Below are 24,537 nucleotides of genomic sequence, written 5' to 3' on the forward strand. Positions count from 1 at the left end.
TTTTACATCGTGTACCTAATTCTAATAAACTATAATTTCACAATAGTCCAATGACACCTGCAACGCACCAACTCAAGCCTTTTTAAGGTTTGAGATATATTTTAACGTGGATAACGTAACTATTTAAAGAATAAGTTTAAATCCAATTAATTTACAATGTACCAGCTCATTATAAATGGTTTATATTAGTCACGTTTTTTCCCAAAAAATTTGCGAATTCCCCAGGACCGCTCGTACAAATGGGAGATCACAAAGCGGCCGTGGTTCACTGTGATTTGCCGGAGAATCGAACCGGGTACACGCGGCGAGCCGTTATCGTCACCGCGCTCACGGATCCAATGTTATTCTAAGGCTGTAACAAAAGAGTAAGATGTATTGTTTTACATAAAAATACTGAATTGTCATTATTATAATTAGAGGAGTGTAACTAAGACCAAATTGGGGACGTCTTGGCAAAGGGCCAGGTCATAGGTACCCTAAATCCACCAGCTTGCACCAAAAGATTGATTTATATGGATTGGAGAAAGTCATTGCATACATGCCGTGTGGTTTCCGGCACCAATAGAAAAACGAATAGGACTACTTTATCTCTTCCCCACGGATGTCGTAGAAGGCGATTAAGGGATGGGTTTATAAACTTGGGATTCTTCTTTTAGGCGATTAGCTAGCAACTTGTCACTATTTGAATCTCAATTCTATCAAAAAGCCTAACAGCTGAACTTGGCCTTTCATACTCAGTGATGGTATTTATGTATGCATTGCATACAAAAATGTACTTATTAGAGTCTTATGCCGGAATAAATGTAGAATAATCGACTGTTTTGTCAATTTCTCGAATTACATTCTATATATTCTACATAAAAATCCCTGTCTACAAATATCTAATTGCTTTTAATGAACGCGGTGGTAGATCCTGCAAAGCAAATATTTTCAGAGCACTCTCCGACTAATAGACATTTTGAAGATCCCTTAGACACTATTAATTTAAACCTTTATTCAAAGCTATAAGGTTCATTATTGCAATATTCTAACATCAAACTCGCAAAAAGAAATCTAAAAACTAATTTTACTCTTAAACGTTAAGGAATAAGGTTGATTGTTGCAAAACACGCGAGTACAAGTACACTCAGATCAAATGCAACCTGTTTCAGATCGCACGCTTCACATAGATCGTTGTAAAAACACGGTCTCATATTCGCATTCGCTGGCTAAATAAATAATAAGCTATCCCTGTTAAGCAAGTTAAAAAAACACTATAATGCGTTTAATCACACGGCGGTGTTACCGCTTTATATTTTAAATTTGCTTTATTGTGGGAAATTAATGTTAATTTACATTTATTTTTTTAATTAATAAATATTTCATGTGTTTCATTTTATTTACTGTTATCTTATTTCTTTAAACTAACACTCAGGGGCTTACATGCTTATTTCGTATCGGATAATCCATATGAATTGCCATTATAATTTTTTTTTAATATTGTGACAATTACATGTCCGCGAATCTTCCCCCGTACGTTCTCTCTTCCGCGTCGAACTCAAACCTGCGCTTGCGGCGGTGTTTGCGCAGCTGCGCGACCCTCGCGCCACTTTCTGTCGCCTCGCACAATACAATAATAATGTAAAGAGCTTAAATGTTACAATTTGGACCACTCCATAAAAATACAATTAAATGATCCGATACCGCGGGTCGGCGGATTAGTTCGGTGCTTTAAAAAAATTGTGCATTTGTATGTTTAAATCATTTCATATTTAAAACAGCCGGCGTTTAAAGGTAATTTCCAAAATAAAAGTTCAAAAATGTATGTAAAATTCAAGCGAAATTGATTTCCGCTTTTATCAATTACTTTTCTATAGAAAAAAATACGGGCAAATTGAGAACCTTCTCCTATTTTTACAAGTTGATAAAAAATAATTAGAATATGGAGGGAAATTTTCTTTTTCGTAGTTTATATATAACGATTAACGAACAATAAATAAACACATACATATAACGACACAAGTAGGGTAAACTGGTCTATGAGTACGCATCCGATAAGAGAACGCGACGCCTGATGCCGTGAAGTTGTTTACGATACTCCGCTAACTTCAGTCGTATTTTGATGTCAACTGGACGAAAAAGTGCTGTGCGAAAAAAAAATCAATTCGGATGAAAACAAAGAAATTACGTAAGTTTAAAGATTTCTGGTCAGAATATTAAGTTTTTTTAGCATTTTGAAAATATATCATTTACCTTTAACATTTACCTAGCATTTACCTAGAATTTACCTAGCATTTACCTAGCAATCCCACACCAACGCCCGCCCCACCCCAATATCCAGATTACCAAAGCCATACCATCCGTTCTCTGGCCATCATCCACAGTTCTATAATCACGTTCAGGTGCACAGTCACTTGTTCAATTACCCCAAAACCACTTAAGCTACCACTCAGCCCCAGTAAATTTTGCCAGATCTCGATAACTTATCGTGGATATTGAATTAACATCTCGGTGTTAGCTGCGTATGCACATTTGACGTAGGGCTGTCACGGCTTTGATTTTAGTCATTTATAAGAGGGACCGATTCGTAAAACATTCAGGTCAATCAATACATATATATGTCTATATCCCTTGCAGGGTAGACAGAGCCAGCTGTCTCGAAAAGACTGAAAGGCTACGTTCAGCTCCATGATGGAATTAAGATTCAAATAGTGACAGGTTGCTAGCCCATCGCCTACAAGAAGACCCGCAAGTTATATGCCTATTCCTTAGTCGTCTTTTACGAAATCCACGGGAAATCACTATTATGGATTTTTTAATATCAATATCGGCTCATGAAGAATTTTCAGAAATTATATATTGTTTCTTTTTTTTTATTTTTATAAAATAACTTTCATGGCACTGTGGCAGGTAATAGCAATTATCGGAAAGATTTAGATTAGGTTATGTTAACCTATTTAGTCACTACTCTAGTAAATAAAAGTTATCTTTGTACACTACATTATGTATGTTTGTTCTTTATCTTAAATAAACGACAAACGTTAATTATAATAACTTCTGCAGTAAAATGTATGATTGTGACAACCCTAACTCCATATAGTTACTATGAAGTTATCACACACTCCATCAACACACGTGGTTTCAATCAATGAAATCCGGCAATTGGCTGAATATTCGTTTATTCAATTACTAACTGCGCACTGCTGTACGTAAACGCCGGTCAGGGGAGTGGTTATAAATAAAATGTGCAAATTTCTAAAACATTATTTTCAGTGATTAACGGTTGGATTGATTGAATAAGTAGATAAGTTCAGTTAGTTAAAAAGTCACTGAGGTCAGACGGGACTCGCTTCGTGTAAAAATTAAGAAAGCATACATACATACATATGGTCACGTCTATATCCCTTGTGGGGTATACAGAACTAACGGCCACGTTCAGCTATTTGGCTTAATGATGGAATTGAGGTTCAAATAGTGACAGGTTGCTAGCCCATCGCCTAAAAGTAGAATCCCAAGTTTATAAGCATATCCCTTAGTCGCCTTTTACGACATCCACGGGAAAGAGATGGAGTGGTCCTATTCTTTTTTCTATTGGTGCCGGGAACCATACGGCTAAAACTAAGAAAGAAAGAAAGAAAAAAGTTTTAGAAATTTAACAGACTCAAAAAACTGATTTTTCAATTGGAGGCGGTTTCCTTTTTACAAAAGTAATTATTTATTGGCTTTAGACCTCGGAGAAGCTATATATGCAGCATATTTTTAAATGCTGTGAAAAGTTATGTGAAAAAAAATCAAAATTCAAAAACTTTTTTTCATTATTATTGGACACTTCAACAACATTTAATAATTGTCGTATCTTTTGGTTTCACAACGTAAACCAATACGTCAAATAAATTACTTAAAACTAAGTTACTCCCGCTTCCAAAGCGTAAGTGCAGAAGAAGCGGTAACAAAGTGCACTGCAGCATTTTCGTCAACAACGTCAACTTTACTATTATCCTTGATCTTTAATGATATTGCCATTAATGCTTTTGTTCTTATACTTGTATCGCTTTTTACGATGCCCATAGCATAGAGTGGCTTTTCTACTCTGTTTTAATTCAAAGAGCCAAGATGTTTTTTTTTTACGCAAAGTGATTTACGCTTTTATAAAATAAAAACACTGTGTTAACGCGTCATAAAAGTTTCGCCCGAAATTAATAGAGCCGAAATAAGACAAACGGAAGTTTACAAATACGAGTCAGCTGAATAAAATTAACCTGGCAACCTGTTTGCGTCAAGTGGCGCAACTGTGTGGCGATGGTGACACGTGTCGCGCACGCGTGCCACAATATGTTGCCGGTCGCCCGTAATGTAGTAGGGCGATATGGGTTTATTACATTTACCTTTGTTTGTGTTTGTATGACTTGTTATTTTTTATAGAATACATACATATAATGACGTCCATATCCCTTGCGGGCTAGACAGAGCCAACAGTCTTGAAAAGACTGATAGTCCACGTTCAGCTGTTTGGCTTGATGATAGAATTAACATTCAAATAGTGACAAGTTGCTAGCCCATCGCCTAAAAGAAGAATCCCAAGTTTATAAGCCTATGCCTTAGTTGACTTTTACGACATCCATGGGAAAGAGATGGAGTGGTCCTATTCTTTTTTAAATTGATGCCGGGAACCACACGGCATTACAAAAACAAAACAACGATGATATTACTATACCTTTTACTACATTGATATGGCTCTTTTGTGTTTTCATATTCACTACACAAAGCATTTATTCACCTGTCTTCAAAAATTCCCTATTTCAGTCAGACGGAGTTTTTTATTCCACTATCATGACGAATAATATTTTTGCAACAATCCTGTTATAATATTTATTATTGTTCACTCATGCAAAGCGTCAAAAAAAAATCTCCACACAATAGGTGTTTAAGTGCGATAATGTTGCTCATAAGTGCGTTGTCGTTTCAAATTTGTTTAAAATAGCGGCGACTGCGCACGTGGCAACTCTCAGCGGCGATTATATTATTGGTTGCGACAAAATAAAACTCTTAACCCAGCGGCCCTCAAACTAGGTTGTATTTTTTCTACAAATAAACTTGGGCCAAAAATATTTTTCCTTTATACATATTTGTAACACGATAAGTTACGAACCGTTGGTCTTTTGCTATAATTTTAATGTCTAGAAATTTTTAAGTTCGTAGGAGAATAAACTCGGTTGGAATAATTACAATTTTGTTAAAATTAATATATCCAATTCTTTGTAAAGTATTACGTTTTAAATTAGTTCGAATATAAATTGACAAAATAATTTATGGATTTTACGCAAAAATTAATTATCTTTTTTGATATACCTTTTTTAATTTGTGAAGAAGGATGGACACATTTGGTCTAAAATCCGAACCATTACCAAGTATCAGTTCAGAGCGTTACAAAACACAGTTTGGGAATATCTGTCTCATCTGACGCCCCGCATCCAAACCACATTATAATGTCATCACACCGAATCAATCTTAATTGTTCAGGACTGTGGTCCAAAACCATACCCTACCCTCAACAAAAATACAATATATAAGGAAAATAGAGCTCAAACTCGTATGGTATTGTACTTTATTGTTATTCTGCGATATTTATCTCTAGATTTAATTCTAGAGGGTCGCATTTTGAATGAGACTTGTTTAATACGTTTGGCATTGTGCTGTAATGATACCATTGATCGCATCCGTGGCGAATGGACACGGTTGCAAATTGTTGAGGATACAGAATATATGCTGTCGATATAGACTAAAGGACAAAGTAACTAAATCATAATATTTATGAAAGGTATTTTTAACTTGCCAATTATATGGCGCGGTTAATTGGTCATTAAATTCTACGTTTTGAATAAAAATATGTTATTTTCAAAAGTTTGAAAGTGTTTATTTATATTAGCTTTAAGTAGGTCGATAGATCATCTCCGAAATATGTTTTCTATAGTAACGACAATATTTTAACTAAACTGAAAAAGGTTGCATAATTTATTTAATTGATTAATTAATTAAGTACAAATGGAAACTTTGGTAAATTAATATGAGTTTTATCTTTTGTAAATAATCTTATAAAGTTACAAAAAAATGGGGGTTTCACAACAGTGTCGAACAAAATACAACATCATCCCGATACACCATCAACGACAGTCACATCTGTAACCCTAGCTAATGTGAGCGCATCGTCTGCACGTGGCGAGGTGCCGCGAATCGATTCGCCAATGAAAACATTAGGGCGGCCACGCAGCCGGCGACTTGCGGCGCAGACAGGTTGTGGCCGCCGTGTGCTTTTGACACTTGCCGTTGCGACTGGGGTTGCCACCCGTAATATATTATATAGTATCGTACTAAATTTTAGTCAATTGTACTATATATTATAGAAAAACAATATACATACATATACAAACGGTCACGTCTATATCCCTTGCGGGGCAGACAGAGCCAATAGTCTTGAAAAGACTTAATGGCCACGTTCAGCTATTTGGCTTAATGATAGAATTGAGATTCAAATAGTGACAGGTTGCTAGCCCATTGCCAGAAGTTAGTGCACCAAAAGTTTCAAATTTTTTACCCACTTCAAATAAGGAGGTTTCCAATTCGACCGTATTTTATAACATCCATTACCTAGTATTTTATTAGTTCTGTTTAGATTATATGCCGTGCGGTTTCCGGCACCAATAAAAAAAAAAGAATAGGACCTCTCCATCTCTCTCCCGTGGATGTCGTAAAAAGCAACTAAGGGATAGGCTTATAAACTTGGCATTCTTCTTTAAGGCTATGGGCAAGTAACCTGACACTATTTGTATCTCAATTCTATCATTAAGCCAAACAGCTGAACGCGGCCTATCAGTCCTTTCAAGCCTGTCGACTCTGCCTACCCCGTAAGGGATAAAGACGTGATAACAAGTATGTTTCGATTGTAACTATTTTCGTTTCGCATTTGAGTCTGTAACTATATAAGGTATAGGTTGATTATTAGAAATTGCCATATTAAGTAAGTATATTGAGTCCACTTTAAATGTCTTTAATTCAAATTCATTTTTTTTTTAAATTCTAAATTTTTATTCCTTATAGGATACTACATATCGCTTAATAATTGTCAAAACGTTTGGTTTCACATCATTGGTTAACATCAAATAAATTACTTAAAACTAAGTTTACTGCCGCTTCCAAAGCGTCAGTGCCGAAGAAGCGGTAACAAACTGCACTGCAGCATCTTCTTCTTCTTCCTAAATAATAATACTCAAAGCGCGTCACTCACGTTCCTCCTCCCCCTCGCCGTAGAGCGAGGGCGGCGTGGGGGGCTGCTCGGGCTCCACGAACTCGGCCTCCCGCTCGCCGGCCGCCCGGTACAGCTCCGATCTCGCCTCCACCACGTCGCGAACGATTTCTGTCGAAATATTGTCGAGAAGGTGTGATTGCGTTTTTGAAATTAATTATTAAGAATCTCTAATTTAAAAATAAAGAAATACTCATTTATAGGAAACAGTGATGGACAAGAGGACAAGACAAGAGGAAAAGAGAGACAAGCAAAGGAGTGCGTATGAACAAAAAAATAAATAAAAATACAACAGGAATTGTAACACGTGGAAAGAAATCTCTGCTGTGGAATAACTTTGGAGTAAACTAAATTATAGTGAGGCAACTGACCAAATGAAACATTATTAAACACATATCTATATGTGTATATTATAATAAATATTATAAATGCGAGAGTATGTATGTCAGTATATGATTCCATGCGGACGAAGTCGCGGGCGTAGGACAACTCCATCTCGTTCCGCGGCCATAAAAGGCGACTAAGGGATAGGCTTCTAAACTTGGAATTCTTCTTGCCATTGGCTAGCAACCTGTAACTATTTGAATCTCAATTCTATCATTAAGCCGAAAAGCTGAACGTGGCCCATCAGTCTTTTCAAGACTGTTGGCTCTGTCTACCCTCCGAAAGGGATATAGACGTGACCATATGTATGTATGTATATAATATCACTACATAGTATAAAACAAAGTCGCTATTTTAGTCTGTTTGTCTGTATGCTTAAATCTTTAAAATTACGCAACGGATTTTGATGCGGTTTTTTGTAACAGGTAGAGTGATTCAAGAGGAAGGTTTTTATGTATAATAATAACATTTATAATTTTGCACCCGTGCGAAGCCGGGGCGGGTCGCTAGTAATACATATAAATAAGAGTGTTAGCGAAACTGTGCAGTATAGGTGCCGGCAACTTTACCTTTTAAAGCTTAGGGTGCCGTCAAACTATACAATAAAATTAACATTTAAACCGTTTACTTTGGCCGTTAAAAAAAAACAAACCTGTGAGGACATCTCTGCTGGTGATGAGAGATTCCACCTCTTGCGAGACTTCCTTCACCAACCACGGCATGAATTCGTCGTCAACGCCTGAAAAATGAAGATATGATTAATTCACAAGTTGAAGGCTGATCGAGGGTATTTTTTTAGACTAAAACAATTAATATCAGTATTCAGGCTAGCATCCTGTCACTATTTGAATCACAATTCTATCATTAAGCCAAACAGCTGAACGTGGCATTTCAGTCTTTTGACGACTATTGGATCTGTATACATCGCAAGGGATACAGACGTGATTATATGTTATGTTATGTAAGCAAATGCAACAATTGGCCGTTAACTATCTCAAGTCAATGATGTCTCAGAATTCACACAAATATACGCAAAAAGATAACTACCTAATAATATGCGTATTCTTTAATAGGTGTGGCTTAGTGGTGCTTCGTGTGTGTTCACCACACGTTCAGCACTGATTTTCAGCCAGAACCCTAGGTAGACATAGTTTCATACATACATACATACATATGGTCATGTCTATATCCCTTGCGGGGTAGACAGAGCCAACAGTTTTGAAAAAACAGCATGACCACGTTCAGCTATTTGGCTTAATGATAGAATTGAGATTCAAATAGTGACAGGTTGCTAGCCCATCGCCTAAAAAAGAACCCCAAGTTTGTAAGCTTATCCCTTAGTCGCCTTTTACGACATCCAGGGAAAAGAAATGGAGTGGTCCTATTCTTTTTTGTATTGGTGCCGGGAACCACACGGCATGGTTTCAGATCTCAGTTAATATAGAAGACTGTAGTTTGTCCATGAACTTAGTGTTACACCAGTAGAGAAGCCGCCGTTGCATCATCAGCTTCGGTTGGTGTTATCTGATCCACCCAGAGGTTTCTATTTCGCCTCAAGTTGCCTTGTTCTCTATCTGACTAAGTGACTCAGGCTCGCTAAATGGACACTCTCCACTCACCCCTTTCAACCCTCTCGAGGAGGTAGCCCTGGTCCCTTCGCCTCAAGGTAGTTGGACACTCTCCACTCACCTCTCTCAACCCTCTCGAGGAGGTAGCCCTGGTCCCTTCGCCTCAAGGTAGTTGGACACTCTCCACTCACCTCTCTCAACCCTCTCGAGGAGGTAGCCCTGGTCCCTTCGCCTCAAGGTAGTTGGACACTCTCCACTCACCTCTCTCAACCCTCTCGAGGAGGTAGCCCTGGTCCCTTCGCCTCAAGGTAGTTGGACACTCTCCACTCACCTCTCTCAACCCTCTCGAGGAGGTAGCCCTGGTCCCTTCGCCTCAAGGTAGTTGGACACTCTCCACTCACCTCTCTCAACCCTCTCGAGGAGGTAGCCCTGGTCCCTTCGCCTCAAGGTAGTTGGACACTCTCCACTCACCTCTCTCAACCCTCTCGAGGAGGTAGCCCTGGTCCCTTCGCCTCAAGGTAGTTGGACACTCTCCACTCACCTCTCTCAACCCTCTCGAGGAGGTAGCCCTGGTCCCTTCGCCTCAAGGTAGTTGGACACTCTCCACTCACCTCTCTCAACCCTCTCGAGGAGGTAGCCCTGGTCCCTTCGCCTCAAGGTAGTTGGACACTCTCCACTCACCTCTCTCAACCCTCTCGAGGAGGTAGCCCTGGTCCCTTCGCCTCAAGGTAGTTGGACACTCTCCACTCACCTCTCTCAACCCTCTCGAGGAGGTAGCCCTGGTCCCTTCGCCTCAAGGTAGTTGGACACTCTCCACTCACCTCTCTCAACCCTCTCGAGGAGGTAGCCCTGGTCCCTTCGCCTCAAGGTAGTTGGACACTCTCCACTCACCTCTCTCAACCCTCTCGAGGAGGTAGCCCTGGTCCCTTCGCCTCAAGGTAGTTGGACACTCTCCACTCACCTCTCTCAACCCTCTCGAGGAGGTAGCCCTGGTCCCTTCGCCTCAAGGTAGTTGGACACTCTCCACTCACCTCTCTCAACCCTCTCGAGGAGGTAGCCCTGGTCCCTTCGCCTCAAGGTAGTTGGACACTCTCCACTCACCTCTCTCAACCCTCTCGAGGAGGTAGCCCTGGTCCCTTCGCCTCAAGGTAGTTGGACACTCTCCACTCACCTCTCTCAACCCTCTCGAGGAGGTAGCCCTGGTCCCTGAGGCCGGCCAGCACGGCGGGCAGCAGCTCGGCCACGTAGCCCTGCACCAGCACGGCGGCGGCGGCGCGCTCCCGGGCCTCGGTCGCCGCTATCTGCGCCACCCTGGCTTCGGCCACTCGACGCTCCTGAAAGTTATTCATTCATATATATACATACATAAAATCACGCCTCTTTCCCTGAGGGGTATACAGAGACTACCTCTTTCCACTTGCCACGATCTCTGCATACTTCCTTCGCTTTATCCACTTCATCGTTCATTCATATAGTCACGTCTGTATCCCTTGCGCGGTAGACAGAGACAAAAGTCTTGAAGAGACTGGTGGGCCGCGTTGAGCTGTTTGGCTTTTGTGATAGAATTGAGATTCAAATAGTGACAGGTTGCTAGCCCATCGCCTAAAAAAGAATCCAAAGTTTGTAAGCCTTAGTCGCCTTTTACGACATCCGTGGGAAAGAGATGGAGTGGTCTTATTCTTTTTTGTAATGGTGCCGGGAACCACACGGCACATGACCCATCGTCTCCCATATGTAATTGGAGTATGTATGTATCACTTTACCTTGACCATATGTATGTATGTATGTATGTTAATAATAATGATGATGGATCACTTTACCTTCTCCTGGTGAAGCCTCAGGTCCTGTGCGGCCAGCCGCTGCCTCTCGGCCAGTTCCGCGTCCCTCAGCTCGCAGTAACGCCGCTGCTGTTCTCTCAGCGTCGCCAACTCCTCCTCCTGAGCCACCTCCGCCAGGGATTGCTCTGTCGTCTTCCCGATGAGGACTTCCAGGATCGGTTGGACTTCCAGGTCGAAGTCGAAGAGCTGTTAACATCGAAAGGTAACAATGTATTCTCTCGTCCACATTCTATTCTTAGTTTGGATATTTGTGAAGTTGACGTTGTTGAAGAAAATGCTGCAGTGCAGTTTGTTACCGCTTCTTCTGCACTGACGCCTTGGAAGCGGCAGTAAACTTAGTTTTTAGGTAATTTATTTGACGTCAACCAATATTGTGAAACTGAAAGTTTGGCAATTATTAAACGATATGAAGTATCCTATAATAATGAATAAAAAATTTTAACGGTTTGGAAGTTCGCATTTATGTAGATTGATGTTCAGGCATGGATTTTACTAATTTGCGTTCTTTTTGGGGAGTGCCTAGGTTCGGCTTTTGTTCTTAATCCATGAATGAGAATATACATACATATAGTCACGAAAAGACTAAAAGACCACGTTCATACACACGGCTTTATGATGGAATTCAGATTCAAATACATGAGGATTCGAATTGACTTATCTACAAAAAGAATCCTAAGTTTATAAGCCAATCCGCTATACGCCTTTTGCTACATCCAGTGAATAAATATGGAGCGTTTCTAGTCTAAAGTGCCGGAAACCACACGGCACATAGAATGAGCACGTCAACAATTTAAACATTAAATTTTTACGAGACGACAACTCTCTCTAGTATCTGGGATACGAAATATTGGTCAAGGTTAACTTCTACAACTTCTTACTGTTTAAGAATGAGGATATAAAAACTAATGACAGCAAAAAAAGGAGACTTTATTTGCTCTTAATTATTTATTAACTTAACAATGCAAATGTAGAAAGAAGACTTAACACGTATCTCAGGCTCATCTCCAGAGACGCGAGAATATAACTACGACTAACGGACAAACAGGAGAAAAAAGAATAAAGAAAGTGGACAACTTACATCCCCCGGATAGATCTGCGTATGTGCGTCTGCGCCGGTCTTGGCTGGCACGTATATAGGAGTGGCGGGTCTGTCGACAAATAAGTCCGTTTGGACGCCAACTTCCATCTCTTGCCCTTTGTCGAACAGCTGAGGAAGGCAATAGATATTTTCTGGTTAAATACGGCATTATCAGTTAATATTGTTGAAGTCCATAGTTGCAATTAAAGGATTTTTTGATTAATTATATTCCATAAGTGCATTTCTGATTTTTTGATTAATTCAGACACTAAGTTAAGGCATACTTCTGCAACTGGTGTGCTTAACATAGCATTTGCATCCCTTATGGGATAGACAGAGCTAATGGTCTCGTAAAGATTGAAAGGCCACGTTCAGCAGTATAATTTCTCCTAGCACTGAAGCTTCTGAATTACTCAGAAGTGAAGGTCAATTCTCTTAAGTGTTTTGAGAAGATGAAACGGGCTTAAGACTTGTTTGGTTTCTTTCTCAAGATTAAGAGTCTTCTTCTTCATCATGGCTTTAGATCCTGCTACATCCTCATCACTCTGAAGAGGAGCCCGGGGTATGCCTTTGACCATGAATCCTGGGTTAGGTTAATCAGGTCTTTACACGTAGTCATTGCTACATGGCCGTGGTGGGATTCGAACCTGTGCCTTGATGCGCATCACGCATTTTAACCGGGCACCTTACCGATTCGACCACCCGCCCCTACTCTATCACTATTTACGAGTATCACTACTTAAATCAAGATCGGGGCCATCATAATCTAGATAAATGATAGATAGATAAAATGTTTATTGACAAACGACAATGCTACAAACACAAATCCTTAAAACTAACACAGGTGTGCTGTAGCAAGTCGAAATCGTACATACATACATATAGTCACGTCTATATCCCTTGCGGGGTAGATAGAGCCAACAGCCTTGAAATGACTGAATGGCCACATTCAGCTATTTGGCTTAATGATAGAATTGAGGTTCAAATAGTGACAGGTTGCTAGCCCATCGCCTAGAAAAGAATCCCAAGTTTGTAAGCCTATCCCTTAGTCGCCTTTTACGACATCCGTGGGAGAGAGATGGAGTGGTCCTATTCTTTTTTGTATTGGTGCCGGGAACCACACGGCACACGGCACGGCACATCGAAATGGTCTGCTATATTATCTCCCAAACGAAGGTCGGGACAAGTTAAATGTTGACGGCTCGGACATTGACAAAGCCTTGCCGAGATGCGACCTCGCTCCCGACTCCGTCCCCCTGGAATTCAATCAATCAATCAATCAAGACTCACCTCCTCCAAATAGTACTCCGTCTGTATCGGATGGTGCCGCCTGCCGGGCGCGGGCGGGGGGGTCCCCGGCCGCAGCCTGGCGGCGGCCGCTTTCCTCGCGAGCGCGCGCCGGCGCGTGCGCGCCGCACGCGCAGCCGCGCTCTCGGCTCCATCCCCCTGGAATTTCAGACAATTTGTGATTAATCTGTAATGACAAAGCTTAGCATTTTGTTTTTTGATTTTTTTTTATACTTGATTTTGTTCATATTATAATTTCATTAATATCCTATCTATTCTAGGATCCTATATATATCCATTCTATTTCTCAATTCTAATACTAAGCCATATAGCTGAACGTGGTAGTTTTGGGACTATCGGCTCTGTCTATCCCGTAAAGACGGGACTATATGTAAATTGTATATATAATTTACATATATTTTAATGAATTTACATTTTTTTAAATAATACACATATTTGATATTATAAGTCCTAATTAAGATGACAGAAGTAATTGGAAAAAAGCTGACATACTGTGCCGACTCCACGTGAAGAGTGGAAAAAAGTAAAGAGAAAGAACATTGATCCTATATAAGGTGGGGCAATAACTTAAAAATAAAATATAATCATCGTGATAGACCAAAAGTTGTTGTGCCGTGTGGTTCCCGGCACCATTAGAAAAAATAATAGGACCACTCCATCTCTTTTCCATGGATGTCGTAAAAGGCAACTAAGGGATAGGCATATAAACTTGGGATACTTCTTTAAGGCGATGGACTAGCAACCTGTCACTACTTGAATCTCAATTCTATCATTAAGGCTACCAGTTGAACGTGGCAGTCTTTTTAAGACTGTTGGCTCTGTCTACCCCGCAAGGGACATAATATGTATGATAGACCAAAAATCACTGGGTTGGTTATAAATAAGACGTTTTGTTAGAACAACAATGCGACGCAAGGTCGTCGCGTGCGGTATCGGCCTTCGAGAGGCTAGTGCGTAGTGATTGAGCTTTCAGAGCTTTTATTTACATACATACATACATACAATCACGTCTCAATCCCTTACCGGAAGGCGACGTTCAGCTATAATAGAATAGAATAGATTTATTTTCAAAATTGGATACAAGGTATCACTTATTGACGTCACATCACTTAAATCTAGTTAAATAACTACTACCGCTTCCAAAGCGCATTTGTAGAAGAAGCGTTGGACCAAACTACACTGCAGCATTTTCATCGGACGTCAATATACAAATAAAGATCTCTTAAATCTAAATCATGGACGAATGGACATTGTCTACATTAAAAAAACATGAATTAATGTAGAACAAGTTATTTCAATACGAATATTTCGTCAACTATATGTATGTAATCGATATTGCTCGTAAGTCAGTTTAAAAATCAGACTGATTTATAAATAAGACAACAGTTTTCAAGTGGAAATAAATTACAGTTGAAAATCAAATAAAACTCGTGAGTAATAAATTATTTAAACAGCAAGACAGTGTTTTTGTATGTAAATAAAAAATGTCAAATTGCTAAGTGTAGCTTTCAACTCATTCACTATACATTTAAATGTGAACCTTTTGGATTGAGACATAAAGCTCTAAATGATTTTGAACTAAAAATACCAAGATTTCAAGCGACATTTGTTTCGATTCCACACAATTTGCCAGCTAGTGGTTAAATATTAGCCAGCAGTTTAACTTAACTAGTCACGGATCGGTTATAGGTACTTAGAATGCGATTACAAAACGTAGGAAATTAACTGTTTAAAAGTATGCAATTACCGATTTGCAAAACATTCTTTAGTTTTAAATTAGAACAGAATAGATTTATTTTCAAAAAATTGGATGTAAGGTATCACTTGTTGTCGTCACATCACTTAAATCTAATTATATTTATCTATTAGCGCTTCCAAAGTCAATATAAAGTAGTAATACCTATCCACTAAATATATATGTATAAACTTATTATTTATTGTGCCGTGTGGTTCCCGGCACAAAAAATAATAGGACCACTACATCTCATTTCCCATGGATGTCGTAAGAGGCGACTAAGGGATGGGCTTATAAACTTGGGATTCTCCTTTTAGGCGATGGGCTAGCAACCTGTCACTATTTGAATCTCAATTCTATCATAAAGCCAAACAGCCGAACGCGGCCTACCAGTCTCTTCAAGACTTTTGGCTCTGTCTACCCATATAAGTTTTAATGAAAGAGATTGATAGCCACCCATGTAGGTAATATATTAACCGTTTGTTTTACATATAAACTGAAATGGTGACATTAAGTTATCGTGTCAAACGTTGACACATTAACCTTGTTTGGGCTTCGATTATAGCGGCCATTGTTGCTCGGCGGCATTACACACCACACCGCGGCCAGATTAGGAATATTTTACATAAGCTATGCCCGCGACTTCGTCCGCGTGGAATAGTTATTTAGGGCTACATTGAAGCCCTCAAGGATGAATAATAAAATATACGAAGCTAGACCGTGTGGTTCCCGGTGCCAATACACAAAAGAATAGGACTACTCCATCTCTTTCCCATGGATGTCGTAAAGGCGAATAAGGGATAGGCTTATAAACTTGGGGTACCTACTTCTTTAAGGCGATGGACTAGCAACCTGACACTATTTTAATCTCAATTCTATTATCAAGCGTACCAGCTATACGTGGCCGGTCAGTCTTTCAAGACCGCTGTCTCTGTCTACCTCGCAAGGGTTATAGACGTGACTTATGTATGTATTTGAAGCTTTGAATACTGACCCCAGCCTGAGGATGGCCAGCGAACGTGCTCCCGCGCACGACTCGCTTGTCGTGCATCATATTTGTGTTCTGGGTGGTCATGCTGCCGCTGAAACAACATCAATTATTGTTTAGTGTTAGAAGAGATGGCGCTGATATAGTTTCTTAAAACGCGGTTTTTAAAATGTTTATATACATATCTTGGGAACCGAGCTTTTCTCGAACTTAGGACTTTGATAAATCGGTTCCTTGAGCCGAAAAGCCCCTAATCTGTAACTTTCATGAAGATCGTTGGAGCCGTTTCCGAGATCCTGATTATATATATACAAGAATTGCTCGTTTAAATATATTAGATGCAATGAAGGGAGAGGATACGGAAGATTGGTTAAATCTTCTTCTTCTTCCTCATGTCGTTAGCTCTCCTCTCTCTGTGGTCCAGCGGTGGTAGCTCTGTGGCCCAGCGGGTGTTAGTCGCCTTTTACGACATCTACAGGAAATAGATGAAGTTGTCCTATTCTTTATTATATCGGTGCCAGGAACCACACGGCACGATATAGAGTTACATACATACATATGGTCACGCCTATATCCCTTGCGGGGTAGACAGAGCCAACAGTCTTTTCAAGATTGAATGGCCACGTTCAGCTGTTTGGCTTAATGATAGATATAGAGTTATTTAGATTTAATCTATTCCACGTGGCCAGGAAAAACCTTGAAGGCTAAGAATACATCGTTAGGTCAAGTAGTGGTCTTTATATTTCTCTATAATTCAGATTGATTTCTCTAGTGAACCCCCGCAGGTGTAAGTTGGTGCCGTGACGTCACCCGGGGTCAGCCGCCGTGCCCCACTTAGACGGGGTCGACAGTCTCCGTTCACATCTATTTTCATTATCATGATTGCCGCGTTTTAAATTTAATTTATATTAGTCAGTGGCCGGAGGTTTGGTCACGTAGGGTTTTTAATGATTCGATGATTTATAATGGCGTACTTTACGCACGCGTGAAACTAAAAATCACTATAATTCGCGTTTCTGCGGGAATTTCGGGAAATTCTTACCTTAGTGCATCCTTACACTACATAAAATATTTGCACGCCAAATATCATTCATTCATTCTTATAATCACGTCTATATCCCTTGCGGGGTTGACAGAGCCAGCGGCTTCGAAAGACTGACAGGCCACGCTCAGTTTTATGGCTTAGTCATGGAATTGAAAATAGTGACAGGTTGCTAAATTATCGCCTGCAAGAAGAATGCCATGTTTATTAGCCATTATCTAAGCCGCCTTTTACGACATCCATGGATACAAGATGGTCTTATTCCATTAAGTGTCGGGAACCACACGGCACCGGCCAAATTTGATGTCTAGACCAAGCGGATTGGGCTGTATGTTCATATGATTTTTTTTTTTTTTTTTTTTTTTTTTTTTTTTTTTTTTTTTTTTTTTTTTTTATACGGGACAAATTTTTTATTTTATATTTTAGATGTAGTCCGTACTAATATTATAAAGGCATTTTTGGTTACTAGAAAATTTTCATTAAATAAGATATGATATACATAAATTCCCAAACGAGCAAAACCACGTACAATTGCCAGTCCCTTACATGGACAAACGAAATGGGGGTCACAGTCGGACCCCAGGGTTCCTCTCTAGAGATTCGAGGGTTATCAGGACCATCTCCAGGAGGGAAAAGAAGTACAACTTATATGATCACTATTAATACCTAAAGAGTGGACAGCGTCTCAAGCTGAGTAAGCCACGCGGGCGAAGTTTTTTGGAAAAACATAACATAACATATGGTCACGTCTATATCCCTTGCGGGGCAGACAGAGCCAACAGTCTTGAAAAGACTGAATGGCTACGTTCAGCTATTTGGCTTAATGATAAATTGAGATTTAAATAGTGCTTTGTTTTGTTTTGCTAAGGTTGCTAGCCCATCGCCTAAAAAAGTACCCCAAGATTGTTAGCCTATCCCTTAGTCGCCTTTTACGACATCCATGGGAAAGAGATGGAGTGCTCCTATTCTTTTTTGTATTGGTGCCGGGAGCCACACGGCACATTTATGTATTTGTAACTAACTTTTACTAAAAAGTTAGTTACAAATACATAAATGACTAATTTCTCATGACATTACAACATCACAGGATTTTCGCCACAGAATTTTGTCACAATATTGATAAACTGTTATCTCGCTATCCATATTTGATTGATTTATGAAGTTATGAATTGTATGATAAATTTATCGAACACTTTACCTCGTCATAGTAATATAAAACTTTAACATTTCTGACCTCATTATCAAGTAGTATGTTAGTCCAAGTATTTTTTAAGCCTTCTTTGTAATCTGTTCATTCACATTATAAATTATTGATTGTTAGAGAGTTTAAAAACATTTGCTTTCTACTATTTGCGAGTGACTAAGACTGGTAGTCACATTACATGACAATTGGATACTTGTGTTTCCTCATAATTTATTTAAAGTTTATTGTACAAAATACAAATGTATAGCACAATTGGCCGACTTAATGCTAGAAGCATTATCTACCAGTCGACCATTGGGTCTGACAGAGAACTTTATGTGGGGTCAAACTAAAATAAATATATTTATACCTACACAAAATACAAAATAATATGTAAATATATGTATATAAAATGCTACAATAAATAAACAATATAAATACATAAATAAATAGGTGTAGCGATTACCGAAACGAGTGAAAAGGCTCATAGGAATTAAATACTTAATTTAACATAAGTAACTACATCATATAAAAAAAATATAAACTAAATCGTTCGGTCAGAAATATATTTACGAGATCGCACATTACTACTAAAACTCTCTTTTCTTTTCTGCGCTTAAATATCTTCAAAACACATAACCTTTTTCGGCCACTTTTGTAAAGATAACCGTACCTGGTTTGTTTTTCATGAAGATGCCTTATGCCCATGACGCCAGCAACCAAAGCTCTGACTCCTCCAAACACGTTCCCCACTTGTAACTTCTGAGGGCCACTCACTATCCCACAGTTGGTAATATTCACTTTGTTCTCCTTCTTGTCCTGTACCGAACGCTTCGACCGGGCATTCACGGCTTTTGGCTTACTGGCGTACGAATATACAATTTTGTCTCTATCATCTTGCGGGTACAAAGTCTCCAAGCCCAAAAGGCAGGCCACCTCTGGCGGTGGTAAGAGAAACTGGCCAGTCTTCACAGTAGTAATGAACCTTGGCTTCTCCCCGTCGTTGGAACCTGATACTTTTCTGACGCGACTCTTACGCCCTGGCGATGGTGACTTGTCCATTTTTGGCGAGATCTTTGTTTCCGGAGCTATCACATCTATTCTAGGATGCGAATGACTTAGTTTGCTGGGCGAGGTGTGATCTTTAGAACTGATATTTGGGTTCGACGCAGCGAGCAGACCATTCCTGGGCCGATATTTTATTGGACGTCTTAAATTGGCTTGTAAAATCTCCTTTTCTTTTAACCTACGGAGTTTGAAGTCTAATGCTCTTGAGAATTTGGGGTCTAGAATTGTCTGGGGTCCGGCCGGGCTGTCCATTCTGTCTGTTTCGGCGTCTCTCTGCAATGGCTTCACCACGTTTACATTTTTCGGTAGCGCGCTCTCGGCGGGATCTTTTTCATCATCGTGGTTGATGACCGTGAAGGCACTGGAGTCTTCGCTTGGTAGTTGGACTGGAGGCATGTTTGGTGTCACATATTTTTTATCGCGTAAGGAGTTTTCACAGGCGAGCGGGGTGGCCGGCGCGGCGCGCTAACGATCAGTGGGTGGCCGGCCGCTGGTCAGGCCTGGGTTTAGCGTGGCGTGGCCCTTACGCCCTTTCTGACCTGGGACCAGCGAATGCGGCATACATTATCGCGCAAGCGCCCACGTGGAAGGTAAACGTGTCGGTCTCCTTAGAATGTATTAGGATTTTTGTTATAATATTATGGTATATTTGCTTAGGTAGAAAAAAACGTAATATATTCGAAGATTTCTGTAGTTATAATTTCTAATTTCTTAGAACGAAGTAAGATTGTTTTTATAGTAGATTTGTTAGAATAGAATTCTTGTTGTTGGTATGGTTACTCTCAATAGTATGTTTTATTTTAGCTTTTTTTTGTAACTAATCTTAAACTCGTTCTAGTACATTTTTTGGGTGACATTTTAAACCGTGAAATTTATTTTTCAAGGCATTACACACATATTTTAAATTGTTCTGAAAATGAAAATTCATAAACGCCTACCGCCTTCATTAGTATCTCTCATACAAGTAAGTAGCTACCATTTGACTCTTTTGTTTTCCTTTTTAACATTTGCTGAGTCAGTAAAACCTTTTCCCCGAATCTATATAATCAAGACTTGTTATAAATATCTTTCAAAAGCCCTCATGGTCATTGTGTAACACTACAGAGAAACACACAAAAATGTACACTTTAAATATAATTATATGCAAATTCACGGCCTTGTTCCCTCCACCGCTGACCGGACGTGCGTCAAAAGTAATGTAAGTTAGGGCACCACAGAGCGCAGGACGCCCCACTTGCCTACACGCAACTATACATGCCTAATTCTTTCTTGCTCTGTGCTTGAAGCTATGGATGCTCTACTCGAGTTTTTGATCACTCTAGAACCTTCCCTTTATAACATACATTGTGACGTTTCGGTAAAACTTCGTAAGGGTGACGAGAGACAATTTGGAAATTCATAGAATAACGATAATCTTTATTAGAATAGTTTTTAATTTTTTAAGAGAGCGTAGTTTAAGCTCTAGACACGAGCAGTTAGCCGCCTGAGATTAGAGAGGTCCTTAATTCGATGAGCGCTGAAGTAGACCAAAGGAGAAGGTCCCAGTTTTATAAAGGATCCCCGGACGGTGAAGAGAGGACTTCACAATATACATATGACAACAGTCAAAAGGCGCACCCCGGGCTCTCCAGAGAGGTGATGATGTAACCGAGATTAACGCCAGGAGAAAGATACATATAAATAGTCATTCCATCATCATAAATTTAATTTAGTCATAGTATATTCAATCAGATTATAAAATGACCGTGTATCTAGGTCTATTGCTATGTAAAGCTAACAATAGCTATCCCTGGGTCAGATCAGCGGCCTAGCGTCCATTACATTATTGAAAAGCTCCCCTGACATTATGCCATAGCATAATGATAGCCAAAAAGCCATCTTAAAGCTTCACCTGAATTATATAGAAAGCTTGGCATATTACAGTTATAGAAATTAATAAAAAATATTGAGCTGGCAATAATTACACAAAAATATAACATGAGTCAACGCTATTATATATTTAATCTTGTTTATGGCTCGATCCCTGCATACTTCTTTCGCTTCATTCAAATTCAAAATTCTCTCAATGCAAGCTCGTCGGTTTTGGGTACTTTTGACCTGACCTTTTACTAGAACGTCCCCGATTTGATTAAGATACGTTCGTCTAGGTGTTACCACTGCAACATTCACATTCACACTCCTCATATATTAGTATTTGCTTAGTCAATCTCCTTTCATTCATTCGTCTACACAAAATATGGGAACAGATGTTGTGTTCTATTCTTTGATATATCTTTGAAATAAAGCCATTTCTATTCCTAGGCTCCGTTTATAAATACGGTAAATTTATATCCTTCCTCATTCTGTCCAGTGACTCTAGCATGTTCACCATTGCGCTACAAAAGAATTAAATGAAAAACTATATCTTACCTACTTTTAAAATATTTTGATTATCACACACATTGTAATTTGGTACAATGCATACATACATACATATGGTCACGTCTATTTCCCTTTTGGGGGGTAAACAGAGCCAACAGTCTTGAACTGTTAGGCCACGCTCAGCTATTTGGCTTAATGATTTGTGATTGAAATAGTGACAGGTTGCTAGTCCACATTAAATAAAATTAATTAATAATTATAATAAAAAAAATGTGAAATAAGATAACGTCATCATACACTTATGCTTCTGTTGTTCCACTTATACTGTGGCATCGTACAATCATCATAATGCGATAACATATGTACGGTGCCAATGAATTGGAACTACAAATCCACACATAAATGGAAAGTTCAATAAGCCTTTCAAATATTTATAGATAAGTACTAGATCTGTTTGTTCAAATGTTAATTTTTAAAAAATGAATAATTTTAGTTTAATTTTGATGAAATTATAATAAGAAAAGAGGAAGACTGAGAATAAAACATTTTGATCAAAAATAAAACGTAACAACATACCAGCAAGTTAAAAAAAATTACAGAGAAAAGAGATGAATGGAAGAAGCTCCACTTAACTCCACCGAGAAGAGTTAGCTTTTTAATTTGAAAAGAAGAAGAAGAATTTCATAATTTTACCACGGGATTTTTCCTATATGGTTATCTTAAATATCTTTCCTTTTATCGACGATTCCTGTATTTATAGTTGTAAAGATACAACACTTATTTCCTTTAAATTCTTTCTGTCGTATATGTATCACGTAAAAAGTAAATGTAACAAGTTAAAATTACGAACGAAATAAATTCGTTCAAATTAATGTGAAATTGGTATAACAGCATTTACAATTATTTTTTGTTAAACTCTTAGATGGTTTCGCCAAATTTTCTGAAGGATTTTTAAACTTGAGGATTCCAATTTTAGGCGATGGACCAGATAATACTTAGTAGTGTTTTCGAGACTATTTGGCTTTAATCCTTAAAGGATAAAAATGTGATTAATTATAAGTTAAAGTATCTTTGTAATTTTTAATATAAATTATACTTGCTGCGTGGTTCTCGGCATCAATAAAAAAATGAATCAGCACTCATCAGAAGGACCACTCTATCTCGTTCCCATGGATGTCGTAAATGACTACTAAGGGATAAGCTTATAAACTTGGCATTCTTCTATTAGGCGATAGGCTACCAACCTGTCGCTATTTGAATCTCAATTCTATCATAAAGCCAAATAGCCGAACGTGGCCTATCAGTCTTTTCAAGACTGTTGGCTCTGTCTACCTCCCAAGGGATATAGACGTGATTATATATGTATGTATGTATACTAGCCTAGCAGCACTAGTGTGGATGAAACAAAAAAATATTCAGTAATCGTGGCAAGTGGAAAGATGTTGTCTCTGCCTACACCTCCGGGAATAAAAGCTAGATTTTATGTACGTATACTAGTCCCTCCAAAATTATATATTTCACCACGTAGGTACACAACCAAGACGGACCGTTCTGTTCAGAGACCACGTTAAAGGCGGATTTATATTTGTCTGACGTGTCGTGTCGTGACGCGTCAGAACGGTATCGGTACTATATGTTACAGTTAAAACTAGTTTTTAGATAGAATGCGTTTTCCCTAGTTAGAACTAGTTTTTACTAAATGCCTTTGTTAAAACTAGAATTAACTAATGCTCGAAATTAAATATCAGTTAAAACTAGTTCTTACTAGACAACACGCGTTTTTCCGAAGAGAGCCAGTTAAAACTGTTCCGACCAAGGTCAAAAAGGTGTCTCTGCAAGAAAAATGGTTGCCTTTGTAACTCAAAGTGACGTGGCAGAGTCCCCCGTATTTTGGTTCACTTCCAAATATGGACGACTTAATTGAAATTGTACGACAACATAATGTGATTTATGATACAACAAAATGTAAACAATATAAAGATCAGTCTATCAGTTAGTCTATTATTTTTGTCATTAATTCCTCTTTTCCTATTGACTGGATGAATCCAATATCTTCTTTTATTTCTTTTTTTTTGTTAAAAAAGTTGCCAGTATGGTAAAAATAATATCTTCTTCATAATCTGAATCAGAATCTGATAACTCATGGGAGAACATTGAAAACGTGTCACCTTTTCTAGAGCTGCGGCTATACTTATTCAAAATATCGTCAGAAGGTCGGAAGAATATCGTGAAAACTAGCCATCACGTCAGGACACGACACGTCACGACACGTCAGACAAATATAAATCCACCTTTATTTCGTCCGGACATGGTCACCATGGTTACGCAGACCAAGCGGCGCGCCCTACGTTCAACCAAGGTTAAGGGCGTTGCTCTTTAAAGATGGTAATTAGCCACAGATTATAAAGTATGATAAGCCACATGCAGAGGTTGATTGCAGTTTTTATGTTTGACTATACAAAATTGTGCCGTGTGGTTCCCGGCACCAATACAAAAAAAGAATAGAACCACTCCATCTCTTTTCCATAGATATCGTAAAAGGCGACTAAGGGATAGGCTCACAAGCTTGGGATTCTTCTTTTAAGCGTTGGGCTAGCAACCTGTCACTATTTGAATCTCAATTCTATCATTAAGCCAAATAGCTGAACGTGGCCATTCAGTCTTTTCAAGACTGTTAGCTTTGTCTAATGTCTAAGATCCAAGGC

General features: G+C 39.0%; 1 protein-coding gene across 1 annotated transcript; it reads right to left on the minus strand.

Annotated features, from left to right (window-relative positions):
* On the minus strand, positions 1 to 19,902 carry LOC106130803 (radial spoke head protein 3 homolog). Its single transcript, XM_060945243.1, has 9 exons — positions 19,077 to 19,902; positions 16,185 to 16,272; positions 13,438 to 13,593; positions 12,148 to 12,276; positions 11,052 to 11,255; positions 10,403 to 10,565; positions 8,316 to 8,402; positions 7,262 to 7,390; positions 1 to 352 (listed from the first exon to the last, which is right to left on the minus strand). The coding sequence occupies exons 1-9, from the start codon at positions 19,865 to 19,867 to the stop codon at positions 342 to 344; spliced, it is 1,758 nt and encodes a 585-aa protein (XP_060801226.1). The 5' UTR covers positions 19,868 to 19,902; the 3' UTR covers positions 1 to 341.
* Between the last annotated feature and the right edge of the window lie 4,635 nt (positions 19,903 to 24,537).

Source organism: Amyelois transitella, chromosome 7 (assembly GCF_032362555.1).
Source record: "Amyelois transitella isolate CPQ chromosome 7, ilAmyTran1.1, whole genome shotgun sequence".
Taxonomy (NCBI): domain Eukaryota; kingdom Metazoa; phylum Arthropoda; class Insecta; order Lepidoptera; family Pyralidae; genus Amyelois; species Amyelois transitella.

Bases quoted from the DNA above. Each gene is read 5' to 3' on its own strand.
- LOC106130803 (XM_060945243.1), bottom strand. From the start codon at position 19,867: ATGCCTCCAGTCCAACTACCAAGCGAAGACTCCAGTGCCTTCACGGTC. The intron at 13,594-16,184 runs GTCAGTATTCAA...CTGAAATTCCAG, and splicing joins CTGGCCATCCTCAGGCTGGG to GGGGATGGAGCCGAGAGCGC. The intron at 12,277-13,437 runs GTGAGTCTTGAT...TGCCTTCCTCAG, and splicing joins CGGAGTACTATTTGGAGGAG to CTGTTCGACAAAGGGCAAGA.